The 13,403-nt window shown below is 40.4% G+C and overlaps 1 protein-coding gene across 3 annotated transcripts; it reads right to left on the bottom strand.

Moving 5' to 3' along the window:
• Positions 1-10: 10 nt before the first annotated feature.
• On the bottom strand, positions 11-13,377 carry ubtf (upstream binding transcription factor). Of its 3 annotated transcripts, none has more exons than XM_014022230.1 (21): positions 12,670-13,377; positions 10,490-10,548; positions 9,385-9,557; positions 9,213-9,296; positions 8,969-9,124; positions 8,822-8,886; positions 8,614-8,740; positions 7,067-7,177; positions 6,851-6,984; positions 6,639-6,780; positions 6,524-6,565; positions 6,327-6,437; positions 5,471-5,626; positions 5,241-5,387; positions 5,047-5,157; positions 4,464-4,552; positions 4,200-4,389; positions 4,074-4,121; positions 3,953-4,000; positions 3,630-3,767; positions 11-1,901 (listed from the first exon to the last, which is right to left on the bottom strand). In XM_014022230.1, the coding sequence occupies exons 2-21, from the start codon at positions 10,524-10,526 to the stop codon at positions 1,776-1,778; spliced, it is 2,235 nt and encodes a 744-aa protein (XP_013877684.1). In that variant the 5' UTR covers positions 10,527-10,548; positions 12,670-13,377; the 3' UTR covers positions 11-1,775. The 3 variants fall into 3 exon arrangements, with proteins under 3 accessions (XP_013877684.1, XP_013877675.1, XP_013877692.1); XM_014022221.1 differs by lacking the exon at positions 12,670-13,377 and adding an exon at positions 12,040-12,613; XM_014022238.1 differs by lacking the exon at positions 12,670-13,377 and adding an exon at positions 10,644-11,957.
• Between the last annotated feature and the right edge of the window lie 26 nt (positions 13,378-13,403).

Here is a 13,403-nt window from a genome sequence, read left to right as displayed (position 1 = left end):
CCATTTTTTAAAGTATTTTTCTTTTATTTGCTCAAATACTTAAACTACAAGGACATAAGAACACCCTCGCCTATATAAAACATCAAATCCTGTCAAATGACCAGCAGTACAAACCTGTAAAGCTTTGCTGTCGCATATATTTCTATAAACCAACACAAGGAGAGAAGTAAAACGGGTGATTTCAACCAAAACTCTCCTCCTGTGAGTGAAATCACAGATGAAAATTAAAAGTACTAACAAAACAATAAACACTCAATACAAAAAAACAAACAAAAACTATTTACAGAAAAACATTACACTTTACACCTCCAGGTCCTTTAGTCGCTCAAGTCCTCAAATCCCTTGTTTTGTTCCTGTCAGTTTGCTCTTCTCCATGCTGGTTTAGTTTCAGAGAATAAGGTCAAAATCTCTGCGGAGAGCTGCAACGTCCGGAAAAACTCAAAGTTCAGAAGTCCCATCGTCAGTCTGTGTTCTGGTAATCAATGGCATGACAGCGAAGACCTTTGGGAAAACGAAATATCTAAAAGACAAACAATATCTACATTCATGTTTGTATGACGTCCTACACGGGCGCAGGTCTGCAGCTGCGCTCGTGTCACGGTTTGCAACGAAACGGCAAAAAGAGTCCACAATAAAGCAAAACACACACACACACACTCACTCTCTCATATATACATCGTACTGTGCATGCACACGCAGAGAGACGGGTGTAATTGCACCTTTTTTTTCTTTTGGGATAAGCAGACAACCCCCTAAATGATTACAGCTATTAAAATTTAAATTAACTTGAAAACAGATAAAAACCATTCAGTTGGCTCAAAACAGAAATCTTCGCAAAATGAAATATTTCGGGGGGGAAATAAATGCAGGTTTGTAATTTGCAGAGGAGGAAATGTGCCTTTAAAGACGTTCAGCTCCATCGTTTTCGTCAATTCGTGTTTTTGACCTTAAATTTGGTGTTTTTGTACAGATTAACTGTAGCTTTGAAGAAAAATCTCTGCACTGAATTCATGTGGGTTCACTCACAACTACAACAAATTCAATTTACCACTTTTTTTTTGTAAACTGGTGTCCAACCTGCATCAAAGTAAGACAATAAAACACAAAGTCCACGGGTTTATCTTTACAGAACAGGGGGTGAAGTAAAGAGATTCGACAACTTCCAGCAAAAAAAAGAAACATTCATAATGGCTTGACTTGCTTTTTTTTTCCTGAAAAAATACCACTTCTGTAAGAACCAAACCAAAATATCTACATCGTATCTTGAGAGTACAGAAAAGGAAGAAAACCTATGGAAGAAATATTACAAAAAAAAAAAACATTCAGAGTGCAATTTTTCTTTTTTTTCTTCTCTCTCTCTCTCTCTGTGTCCCGCACACACACCCGTCCCCTCCTGAACTGATCCACCGAGCTGTGTTCTTTGGCTCTCTGAAGCCCGTTTACAACTCCTGCTACTGGGAAAAAAATAAAACAAGAATAAAAGAAAACGCCGGAGGGTAGCCCTAACTTTTACCGTGTAACTGAACGCGGGGGGAGAAACGTTCGTGACATCACCAAACCAGTGGGATGTTTTTGGTTCAATGTTAACTCGTCCTGGGAGGGAGACGATTCCAGGGTCTCCTCCCACTGTGGGTGAGGGTCAGATGGATGGAGCAATATGTGTGTGTGTGTGTGGTGGGGGGAGGGGTGGGGGGCAGGGTTGGCACAGCGGCGGACCTCCCTGGGCTCTTGGCTCAGATCAGCGCTGTTCAGTTCGTCTCGACTTCAAGACGGTTTCAGTCTGAATCCGAGTCCGACGATCCAGAGTTCGACTCGCTGCTGCTGTCCTCCGACTTGTTTTCTTTGTCGTCCACTTCATCGTCYTCGTCATCATTGTCGTCGTCATCATCATCACCCTCATTCTTTAAAACAAAACAACACAAGGATTAAAACACTGGAGGTGTACAGAACTAGAATGAGTGTCCAACTGATCTGCTGTAGAAGCTGCAGCACTAAGCAGGACAGACACGAGTCTGGATTTAAACCTTACATCTTTTTAAACCTCTGCCAGTTTAACACTCACCTTTACACCCTTTCAAGCTGTTTATCAAACCTGAGCTGCTTGAATTTCAAATTTAAAAAAATGGGAAAACTAAGGTGTGGTGCATATTTAGTTATTTTACATGATTGTTAGCAATTATATCAATTTGTAGCAAAAATATTACAAAATAATCGCCATTTTTGCTCCTCCGTGTTGCAGAAATGGGAACTCGTGACTCGGACTTAAGACTTGAGTCGCACTTAAGTCCCTACTATTAGAGACTTAGACATGACTTGGACCCTAAAGACTTGAGATTTGACTTGGACTCGTGGTTTGAAACCCGTGAACAATGCAAGTCTTTTCACTCCCTCGATACACATCCATGCTCCACTCCCCCTCGCCCGAGAACAGGAGGGGCCAGCTTCGTCCAATGTTAATGACACGTACCCTACGTGACGAACAGAGCTTCAGCATGGCGCCTGTGTTGCAGTARATTCATTATAAGCTTTGCTTACAGAGACTTTATTCAACGCCATGACAAGAGACTGGCAAAATGCAACGTGTAGAGRCCAAATCCAAAATGTGTTTTTGTGATGACTTGTGCAACCGTTTTCCTTTAAGGATACTTGTCCATCCTCTTCACTGACATGCTTTTATGCATTTAAAAATATTTTTTCTGGTATTTTATTGTAACATCAGCAGCAGACTTGTTGGATTTGTTCTTTGTCAATGGCAAGATATAATTACAGTAAGAATACAAGTACAAAATACAGTTAACAATACTCTAAATGCTTGATTGTTATTTCAACCATAACCATATCTGTATTTTTAAAACAGTATTATGTTTTAATTATACTATTAAAATATAATACTAATCTAGTATAGTTAGAATAGCTTTGATCAAACTGTCAGATAAGTTAAACAAGCAATGAGACTTGGACTTGAGGTCAAAAGACTTGAGACTTGAATTGGACTTGTAAAAAAAAGACTTGCGCACACATCGGTCATATTGCCACAGATTCTAACAGTAGATGGGATGGGCGGGGCTCAGTCTAGTGTTCCTTAACTCTATGTTAAAACCGGAATAATTCTCAGCCTTTACTTTTGATCAGTCTTTACTCTCATATCCTCATCATCAGAATCGCCCTCATTCTTTAAACAAAACAAAGATTAAAACCCACGGAGGTCTAGTTTCACCAGACTGTGTGATTTAATGTAAAAGCAGCGGCACTTCGCAGATAAACCACGAGTCTGCATTTATTATTACTGTACATGTTGGCAACCTTTTGGGTAAATATGCATCTTTTTAAATTGAGCTGCTTGAATATCAAATAGAAAAACTGGAAAAAAAGAAGGTGATCCAAACGTTTGACCGGTGGTGTTTATCTGTTGTTTTATGATTGTTGGCAATTATATTCATTTATAGCAAAAATATTACTAAATATTAGCAACACAGATCCAGTTGCTGTTAATCAAATAGCTGCTATGATGACTGTGAGCCGTCACCACTACAGTAGATAGATTGTGCAAGGCTCACTCTCGTGTTATTTAACTCCATGTTAAAACCAGAATAATGCTTATCCTTTACTTTTAATCAGTCTTTACTCACATCATCGTCATCATCGTCGTCGTCCTCCTCACTGGACGAATCTGCATCAGAAGAAGCCTTTTCCTGCTCGTCGTCATCGTCATCCTCAGAGTCGTCGTCGTCGTCATCATCATCATCATCCTCATCCTGCTCTATAGCCTGTTAGAGAAACAGTTTTTGATGAGGACTTCAGTTTTACTCCCAGATTGAAAACATGAATGTTAGGGATAATTTAAAGCAGCCAGTGAACCTAAGTGTGAGTGAAATGTTTGCTTCTGTGTGGTTCCTATTTTCTCAGTTCTCTTGTAATTGTATCAAATAGCCTCGAACAGATGAAGACTCACAGCTTTCTTTGGCGGAGGGGCTCCAGGTTTGGCTCGGATTCTTCTTTTCTGTAAAAAAGATGATGATTTAAAAACAATCAAACTGAAGAGAAGATCCTGCGAAAACACAAACTAAACTTACCTGTGAGTTATACTCTCTGTACGTGTTTCTCTCTTGTGAAGATAAGCTCTGTGAACAGATCAAAACCAATGTTAAGAGTTTCTCAAAAAGCCCTTTTCAGCGTTTCTCAGTTTCCCACCAACATACAGAGAGCCACTGCTCCAGCAGGACTTTGTACTGCCTCTGCTTCTCCTCTGCGATCTTTCTGTAACGGTCCTTCTCCTTCTGCGGACACCTCTGCCACCGGCTGCCTATCTCGGCCATGCGCTCCTTCATGGGGAGGTGGTTCAGCTCCCCGTTGGACAGCATCTCCTGGGAGAACTTCTGGTATCCGTTTCTGTTGAGCAGAACCAAAGAAACGTCAGGGTCTGTTAGTGAGAACCGCTGTTCAAACAGAGGAACTGGACTCACGATGGTGGTTTCTTGGGTTCCCCTTCGAACTTCATCTTCTTCATCGACGCGACGTTGGCGGCTGGAGAACGCATCTCACACAGATCCCTCTGCGAGAGACAGATAGGTGAGCTAGAATCCTCACTGCTGCTGAATATTACAGTAAGTTATTATAACCTCAGGAGCTAGAGGTTTGTAAAGCCCAAAATTTGAAGGAATTTGAAGGACCGATGCAATAAGACTGTGGAATGATCCGGAAAGTGATTATAAAAATGCTGGCTCAATAATTTTTTTAAAAGAATGATAATAGTTTGTTAAAGAAATATGAATTTGTATAATGTGCATTCATAAGAATCAAGGAGTTGAAGTTTTTGTTAAATTTTGTTATTTGAAGATTATTATTATTGTTTGAATTTATTTATTTTTGGAAAAAGAGGCAGATATTAAGATTTTTTCTTCTTTCTGCTGCCTTTCATTTTATTTTATTTGTGATTTGTATTATTTGTTGTATGTATAGCATTTGTTTTTTTAAAGAAACGAGTAAATTTACTAAAACAATACATAAATAAATAAAATATTCATGCTGTGGAACGTTGGTGCTAACCTCATATCTTTTCTGGTCTTCTGCTGCTTTTTTGATCCACATGATCTTCTCCTTCTTCTCCATGGAGCTCCAGACTGTTTCCATGGCTTTCTGTGCTTTCGGCCGATCGTTCTGCGGAGCGCAGCCTCGTTATAGAATGATGCAGCTGGTTGTAGCTTTTAGCTACTTTTCTCAAACTAAAGAGTCGTACGGACCTTAAACCGGGCCAGGTAGTCTCCGATAACGCTCTGCTGCCAGATCTCCTGAGCCGTCTTGGGTGGATCTGGCAAACGGCTCCGATCCTCCCTCTCCTTCTTCTCCGACTCGGCTTTCAGCACCATTTCTAAACGTTTATACTTCTCCTAAATCGCACAGAGAACGATATTTAAAAACCACCGTTGTGATGTATTTTTAAAATAAAAATTAAACGTTGTTTGCTCGTTACCTTCTTCTTGTCTGGCAGCTCGTTCCACATCCGCGCCAAGAACCTCATGAGCTCGCTGTCGGAGAGGTCCGGCCGCTCCTGCTGCAGTTTGGGACGCTTCTCCTCAGCAAATATGAACATGGCAGAAATGGGCCTTTTGGGCTTCTCTGAAGTGGGCTGCAAACGTCACARGAGGCAGCGATTCATAAATACGCAACATTAACTCGGATCAGAAGATCGCGCCAAAATGAGCAAAATAAACATAAATGTGACCCATCATATCTGAAATGAGGATTAAGTAAAATTTGGTCAAAATGCCTTAATTATATTTGCAGATTCTTGGCTTCAAAAGCTACATTTTGATACCTGGATCATTCTAATATTATAAAAGGAACCAGAGATYTGCCCTAATTTGTCTTGTTGGTTACGATAATACATTAATATTTGGTCTGAATCCTAATTTTATGTCATTTTAATGAGGATTTTTTCATATCATTATGAAGAGGAAATGTCAAATAGTATTTGAATATTTACATTTCCCAGCTGGAAAGAAACAAGAACATTGATAACTCACAGGGAATATGTCAAAATTTAAATGTGTTTTTCCTCAAAATCAGTTTTTTTGTTGCTATTGCTCAAAAAAAATGCTTAAAATATTTTTTAATGATTGTATTTCACACAGTTCATTCAAATGAAACAATGATAAGGCATTCTTGAATCTTTTGTTATATTTTGACGAAATGCAATTTTTTATAAGTGTTTTAATCAAAACAGTATATTTGCCTATTTCTCCATATACCAGTTTTAGACTTAATCCTCGTTTCGATGTGAAGGGTCACAAATTTTAAGCATGATTTTACGCCCCCCTCAGGCTTACCGTTGTTTTAGCGTTTTTCTTTTTCGATGCAGAACTGCTGGCTCCACCACTCTTTTTAAAACCCGTCTTCTCTTCGCCCAGAATTCGCTGCTGCTCCACTTCTGATATCGTCTGAAAAATCCCACAAATCAAAGCTGAAATAAAGCAAACAATAAAACTGGGAAGGTAAGGATTACGGAGAGAAAAAAAAAACTTACGCTGAGAAATTTGTTCATATCGACTTCATACTCCCGTTTCCTCTAAAAAATAAAAGACAAAATTAGATGAAAGTGAAGGTTTGTGTGAGGCTCAACGTGACGAAGYTGAACTCACCTGCTCGCAGCGTTTCTGGTAGGCATCCTTCTCGTTCTGTTTCAGCAGCTTCCACCTCTGGCTGCACATCACCATGCGCTCTGTGCTGGGAACGTCCTTCATGCTCGACATCAGCTCCGCGCAGAACATRGAGTAGCCGTTCCTGAAAGCAGCGAACACCATTAAAAACACCCGGGGGACTCGTTCTGGTCCACAAACCGTCCGAGACTTACGGAGGAGGTTTGTCGGGTCGGCCGTCAGATTTGTCTTTAAGGTGCCGCTCGGCCTTGGTCAGGGTGGACTTGACTATGTCCTCCTGGGTCATGTTTAACTCGGGGTGCTGCTGGATGTACTCCCGCATGGTTTCCTACATGAATACAWTCAACACTTAGAAAAGCTTTTGTGCTGACAAAACGTGTGGTCATCAGAGGAAARAAAACTCTCCTCACCTCGTACAGTTTCTGCTGCTCCAGGGACTTGGAGATCCATTTGAGTCTCTTCTTGTCTGACAGCTGTGTCCACTGTTTACCAAGACTGTCCTTAATATCTTTGGTGGTGGCCTGGATTCAGACAGAGACAGTCAACATCTCTGCAAGATCCTAGCCTCAACTAAACAGTAGGTAAATGCTAAGTGCTAAAGGACTGAAGCTAAAAAAACAAAAAGTTAAAAAGAGATAAACAGAAGCAAATAAGAGCAGAACAAAGGCTAAAAGCTAAAAAAAATTTGTCACTTAAAGGGTGAAAGCACAGTGACTAAAAACTAAAATTAGTAAAAAGCTAGCTAGAAGCTAAAAGCAGAACAGTGGCTAAAGCTAAAAATATATTTATGAAAAGGTTGGACAAAAGCTAGAAATGCCAAAGCTAGCTAAAAGTAGCAAAAGGTTAAGTGAAAGTCCAATGTTTGTGAATAGTAGCTAGAAGCTAAAAACATCTACGTTACTCAAAAATAAAAAAGCAAAACTTTAGCTAAAAAACTATTAAACAATAGCTAAAACTAATAGTAAATGGCTACCTAGAGGCTAAAACCTAATGAAATCCTAAATATTGGTCAAAATCTACGTTGGGAAAACTGTGGCTTAAAGTATAAAAGTCTAACTAAAAGTCCAATAACTGTAAATAGTAGCTAAAATAACAAACAGCTAAATGACAGCAGTAAAACACCAACTAAAAAAAGAAAAAACAAATCAGAAAGATGGCTAAATCCAAAAAGGCTAGCTTGAAGCTAAAAGCAGAACAGTGGCTAAAAGCTAAAAATATATTTTTACCAAAATGGTGATCAAAAGCTAGAAATGACAAAACTAAAAGGTAGCAAAAATAAAGCCAGCTGAAATCCAATATTTGTGAATAGTAGCTAAAAGGTAAAGCAGCTATGTTACTAAAAACAATCAGCAAAACACTAGCTAAAAAAATTGTAAAAAAAAAATCAGAATGGCTAAAAATTAAAAGTTGTAAAAGCAAGCTAGAAGCAGAACAGAAAAACCAAAATGCTACTCAAATCTAAACTGGCAGAACAGTGACTAAAAGCAGCAAAAGGCTAGCTGAAAATCCAGAATTTGTGTATAGTAGCTAAAAGCTAAAAACAGTTACGCTACTCAAAAATAAAAGTAGCTTAAAAAAACCTTTCAAAATCAGAATGATAGCTAAAGACCAGTAGCAAACGGCCACCTAGAGGTTAAAAGCTTAAAAAAATAACAGAAAGAATAAAGAGGCTGAATAAAAGCAGCTAAACTGTAGCTAATATTAGCAAATAGATAATTGAAAGCAAAGTTAGATAAAAGTATTCCAAGCTCATAGTTTTGATGTGTGAATGTTTAACCCTGCTGCTGTCCTTGGATCAGAATGAGGCCRGTTTTAAAACTTGGGCCTTGCAGGTTATTTTGACCCAAAGAGCAGCAGAAGTAGCTTGACTGCAAAGAAACGTATGGAAGAAACAACAAACATGAAAACAAAAAGCGTTTCAGAATTAAGCGTTTAGTCAGTTTGTCTCTAAGCTTACATCAGGATGCCCCTTGAGGAAGGCCTTCTTCTCATGGTTGTACCACAACTGTTGGGGGGTTTTGGGCTTTTCTGGAACATTTGAACCTTTCTTGGTCATGCTCTCCATAAGGTCTGGATGTTCTTCCCTGTTTGCACATCACAAAGCAGCGGTTTTAGCCAGATATTTCTGAACATTTAAAACCAAAATACTATGTATTTGACCTCACCTGAACCTCATCATGCTGTGTACGAACGCCTCCTTGTCACGCAGGAAGTCGTCCACATACTTTTTCTGTCACAAAAAGAAAATTCAGTTTAAATTGCATCAAAAAGCRTTAATGTTTGTCTTAAAGTCTTCCTGTTCTCTGACAGACCTTCTTTTTGTCGGGGAGCTCCCTGTACTTCTTGGACAGTATTTTAGTGAGATCCAAGTTGCTCATCTCAGGGTGCAACTTTGCATATTTGGCTCTTTTTTCCATGAAGAAACGGAAGTATGGAGTCAAAGGCTTCTTGGGAAAGTCTGGATGCTTCTGTTTATTGAAGAGATAAAAAATGATTTAGTCCAACGCTTCACTCGTGAATCTAGAGGTTACAATTAATTTTTTTATTCAAACTCACCTTTAGTTTTTTGCCTTTATAAGGGTTTTTAATGTAGTCCTGAGCATCAAATATCAACTCCGTTAGAGTTCTGAATTTACGAATCTTTTGGGCAGAAGGAGAAACAACTCGTTCAGCTRGGCTCAAATGCGTCCGAGCAGTTCCGCAACCAAAACGTCACCGCTTAACTCACCTCTTTAGACACTTCCTGCCATTTCTGCTTACACATCTCTGCCGTGTAGGAGTTGAAGGCTACCTTCTGCCAGTCCAGGTGGGACTCGGACGTCTTGTATTTCGTCAGGTCCTTCTGCGGCAGGGCCACTTTCATGGCTTCCAYCAGTTTTAGGAGGTCATCCTGCGCCCACACTGTGAGATTACAAAAAAAAAAAACATGACTAATTTAAAATCTGGCCTTGTGCCGGACCGTCCTGTGGTGATGACTGAGATCATCTTACGTTGAGAGAAACAACAGTTTTAATTAGAAATTACCTTCAGCTACTTCCACATCTAATTTTAGTCCTATTTCTAAAATGTGGCTACTTTTCAGCCATTCTTTTTGTGTTTGCTTAATCTCATTAGCTGTGGTGATCCTGTAGYATTTTCCTAATGTTAATCAGTTGTAGATGAGGTTGATGTAGATTTACAACTTATACTTTCTGCAGGTTGGTGGTTCGTTAAATATTTTGGTAACAAACACTTCACCCTTTAGCTGCACATGAAAATTACTATTGTTTGAATTTATACTTGAGAAAAAAGGGGCAGATGTAAGATTTTTTTTCTTCTCTCTGCTGCCTTTTTTATAGTATATGGAATTTTGTTTTTGAAGAAATGAATACAGTTTGAAATAAACAAAATAAAACATGATAATAATTATATGTAGCAAAAATCAAATTAGATATTCTTTACTCAGTGGTTGCCAAACTTTTCAGGTTTTGACCCACAAAATAAGATGAACAGAACTATGTCCAGCTAATTTTGGTTGATATATATATATATATATATATACAGTATATATATATGCCAGTACTGGGTCAAATACAATTTCCCAATTTCCGTGAAGGAAAATCCCCAAGGGATTAATAAAGTATCTATCAAAATAAACAATATTATGCTACTTTTATCCATTTTAAGCCCACTAACGTCACCCTTTTGTAACCACTTAGGCAAAAAATTGTCATTAGTGGTCATTCTGAAATGTAATTAAATCAGGAAACCTTTGCAGGACCACAACTTTGTGTTTGGAAACCACTGCTTTACATTATATTTGCATGAAAAGTTAAGATTCATTTGAAAAGTACCTTGGTCTTGGGTCGCAACCTCCATTTCTCCATTCATTTATAACTACAGGGTGTTGGATCTAGAAAAAAAGACAAAAAATAACTTTTATTTTTCTTTTTAGGTGAAAGAAAATAAACTGTTTCCAAAAATTTAGATTGTAACCATGTGGTTTACCAAAAAAACGTGGATTTAAGTGATAATTTTAGGTTGAATGCGCGTCGACATAATGGTTTATGTTCATTACACCGCCCCTAAAACGTTTACGCTGCATGGTGAGACATAGCCTATTGCTTGTGACGGCTTCAAATCTCAAATAACACCGCAGAGGGCTTCAACTAAGCATATCCAGCCACGACTACAGGAGTCTCCGTCGAGCTTCTTTGACCTTTTTTTTCCCCCTTCCATCCGGAATTTAGCGTATTAGTGTTGTCCTTATTTCTCAACAAAAAGTAGCGGAGGACGCACCACAGCGACCATTTTGTCGCTCCGTCCGCTCGGTAATGGAGGATTGTTTTCTGTCGGGAGCGGAGGTTTTGGGGAGGATCCACGGGAAGGAGGAAGCGCATGTGGACGTGGACGGGACGAGGCAGCTGTAGGCGACCAGCTGACCCACGGACTTGCGGGGGGGAGGAAAGATCTGCTTTCCAGCTCTGGCCGACTGGCAGGAATGGCAGCTCGGAAGCGCTGCGGCCAAATGCGCCCCACTCGGAAGAGACGCCTCATCACCCGTTCCGACGCGGAGATCAAGCTCCGCCACGCGGCCCCCTTTTTTTTCTCTTTCTACTGTTTTCCACCAGTGTTAACCAGCCAGAGCAACAGCCGCTAAAATAATGAACTGTGCGTTTTGTGCTTTTAWTAACACACAAAAAACACTTTCGAGTTTTAGCGGATTTCGACAGCATTCTTCAACGAGGCGTAGCCGAGCTGCGCTCCAATGATGGCGGATGCCTGTTGTTCTTCTTGTCCTTGATGGCGCTAGCTCCATCGTAATGGTTTAAAAATATATWTTTTAAAAAACTTACAGATTTCGACGTTTGTTTCAAAGTAAAATAAACCAGAAACGCGATGACTACATGTAGGACGTCGAATATTGAGCATTTAATCGAAAACAACAACACGGATGTTTAAAAATAGATTTTAAACGCACGAGCTGCTGGAGGCAAACCTAGCAAAAACAAAAAGAAACTAAAGATTGGATTTCTACACATTTACGCGTTAATACTTTTTTCTGTTAAATTATCACCTGAGTTTAATTTATTACACATTTAAGATTTGGTGTTTACAAAATTCACTTGCTAAACTTGTTTTTATTTTATGTTATTTGTTCAATTTAAGAGCAGAATTTTAAAAGTATGAATCGAAAATGTAAACAATTTAGCGTCTCAGCGTTGACCTCATTCTAGTTTTCTTAAATTTAGTTTAATGTCGTTTTGGGAAAAAAAATTACAAGGCTAAACAGGCTCAAAGTTGGTCCCTTAAAGAATCGAGTATAAATCCCTAACAAGCAGCAGCAGCTCCGGGGTCCGCCGCCATGCTTTCAGCCCCGCTCAGCTCGAACGAGCAAACCTACCGTGACCAGGTCCAATGGCGCACTGCAAAGACTGAAAACGGAGCCGAGAGCCACCACCAGGGCGTTGCAGACTCCCCTTCCCCTTACATCCAAAAAGCGCATAAGCGAGGACGGAAAGGCGGGTTCTCCCCCAGCTCGGTTGTTGTCGGCGGCTCTGGGCTAGTCAGTGAGAGAGAGAGGGGGAGAGGGGAGGGCGGTGAGATATTAAACCGACATCCCTGATGGCTGACCGAGAGGCGGCTAGCTGTTCCGCGAGCAGCCGCGTGGAGGTCTCGGCGCGGAAACCACCGTGTGTTTTTCCTCCCACACTCGATTACACAACGAATCTGCACTTTAAAGCGAAGCGATTCGCTTCAGATAAACGCCGGACACGGTTTTAAGCTAACAATAACAACACGGACCTCCGAGTCCGATCAAAATTCTTCCCCCGCTGTTAAGAACAGAAATTCGGGTACGGCCGACCTCGTCCGCTACCCTTCCTCCACACCAGTCGGTTTGTTTCATAAACGCAAACAGAGCGATACGCTTTTAAAAGTTAAATAAATACGTAACGTATATTTCTTATTTTAGTCGCTTTAGTTGTATTTTTTAATTAAAAAAAATACCGACCGACTTCCGCTGCTAGCTTACCTGCTTGACTCGTCGCGAGCCTCGGCGTCGCGCTGTGGAGGAAGAAGAAGGGGAGGGTTGAACGACAGCCAGCTCTGCGCCGTCGGTCCCGGGCTCCAGTCCCCGCAGAGATGGTCCTTCCCCCCCGCCTCCATCTCACTCGCTCGCTGTCTCCCTGCACTCAACGCGCAGCAGCAGCAGCCCTCTTCTTCTTCTTCCTCCTCTCCCCATCCAACCATTTCGCCACGCAGACCAGATTTTTGTCCCCGAGCCGCCATCAGAGGGCCGACACCGTCACCTCTCCAAACCGAGTTTCGTGAAGTTGCACCAGTTTGTTTCACCTTGTGCGTTAGCGTTTAATTTAATGAATATTAATCAGTGTGATTTTATTCTTAAAAGAAAACCCTACGGACACGTCTCAATTCTTGTGTCCATGTCGTTTTCCCACCACCAAACCAAACACCACTTTACTTGGATTATAAGCTGTTTTGACGACTTCATTTTGGGCCAACTCGTTTTTTATTTATTTATTGTATTTTTTTTTCCTCCCTTCGTGTTCTTTTCAACTCCACCTTGTGTTTGTGGGCGGAACTTGCGGKGATCCAATCGAGTCGGTTCAATTCAAGGAAGCGAATGTCAGGCGCACGGTTTTGTTAAGCCGTGAGGCATTCACGTGCTGTCGGAAAAATGTGTATCCCTGACGTAAACCAGCTAAAATTAGTCTCAGGAGATTTATCAAGCTGTTAGGATTCCAT

Source organism: Austrofundulus limnaeus, unplaced genomic scaffold (genome assembly GCF_001266775.1).
Source record: "Austrofundulus limnaeus strain Quisiro unplaced genomic scaffold, Austrofundulus_limnaeus-1.0 Scaffold4, whole genome shotgun sequence".
Taxonomy (NCBI): Eukaryota; Metazoa; Chordata; class Actinopteri; order Cyprinodontiformes; family Rivulidae; genus Austrofundulus; species Austrofundulus limnaeus.
The sequence above is the reverse complement of the archived record's forward strand: the minus strand, read 5'-3'. Positions and strand labels throughout refer to the sequence as shown.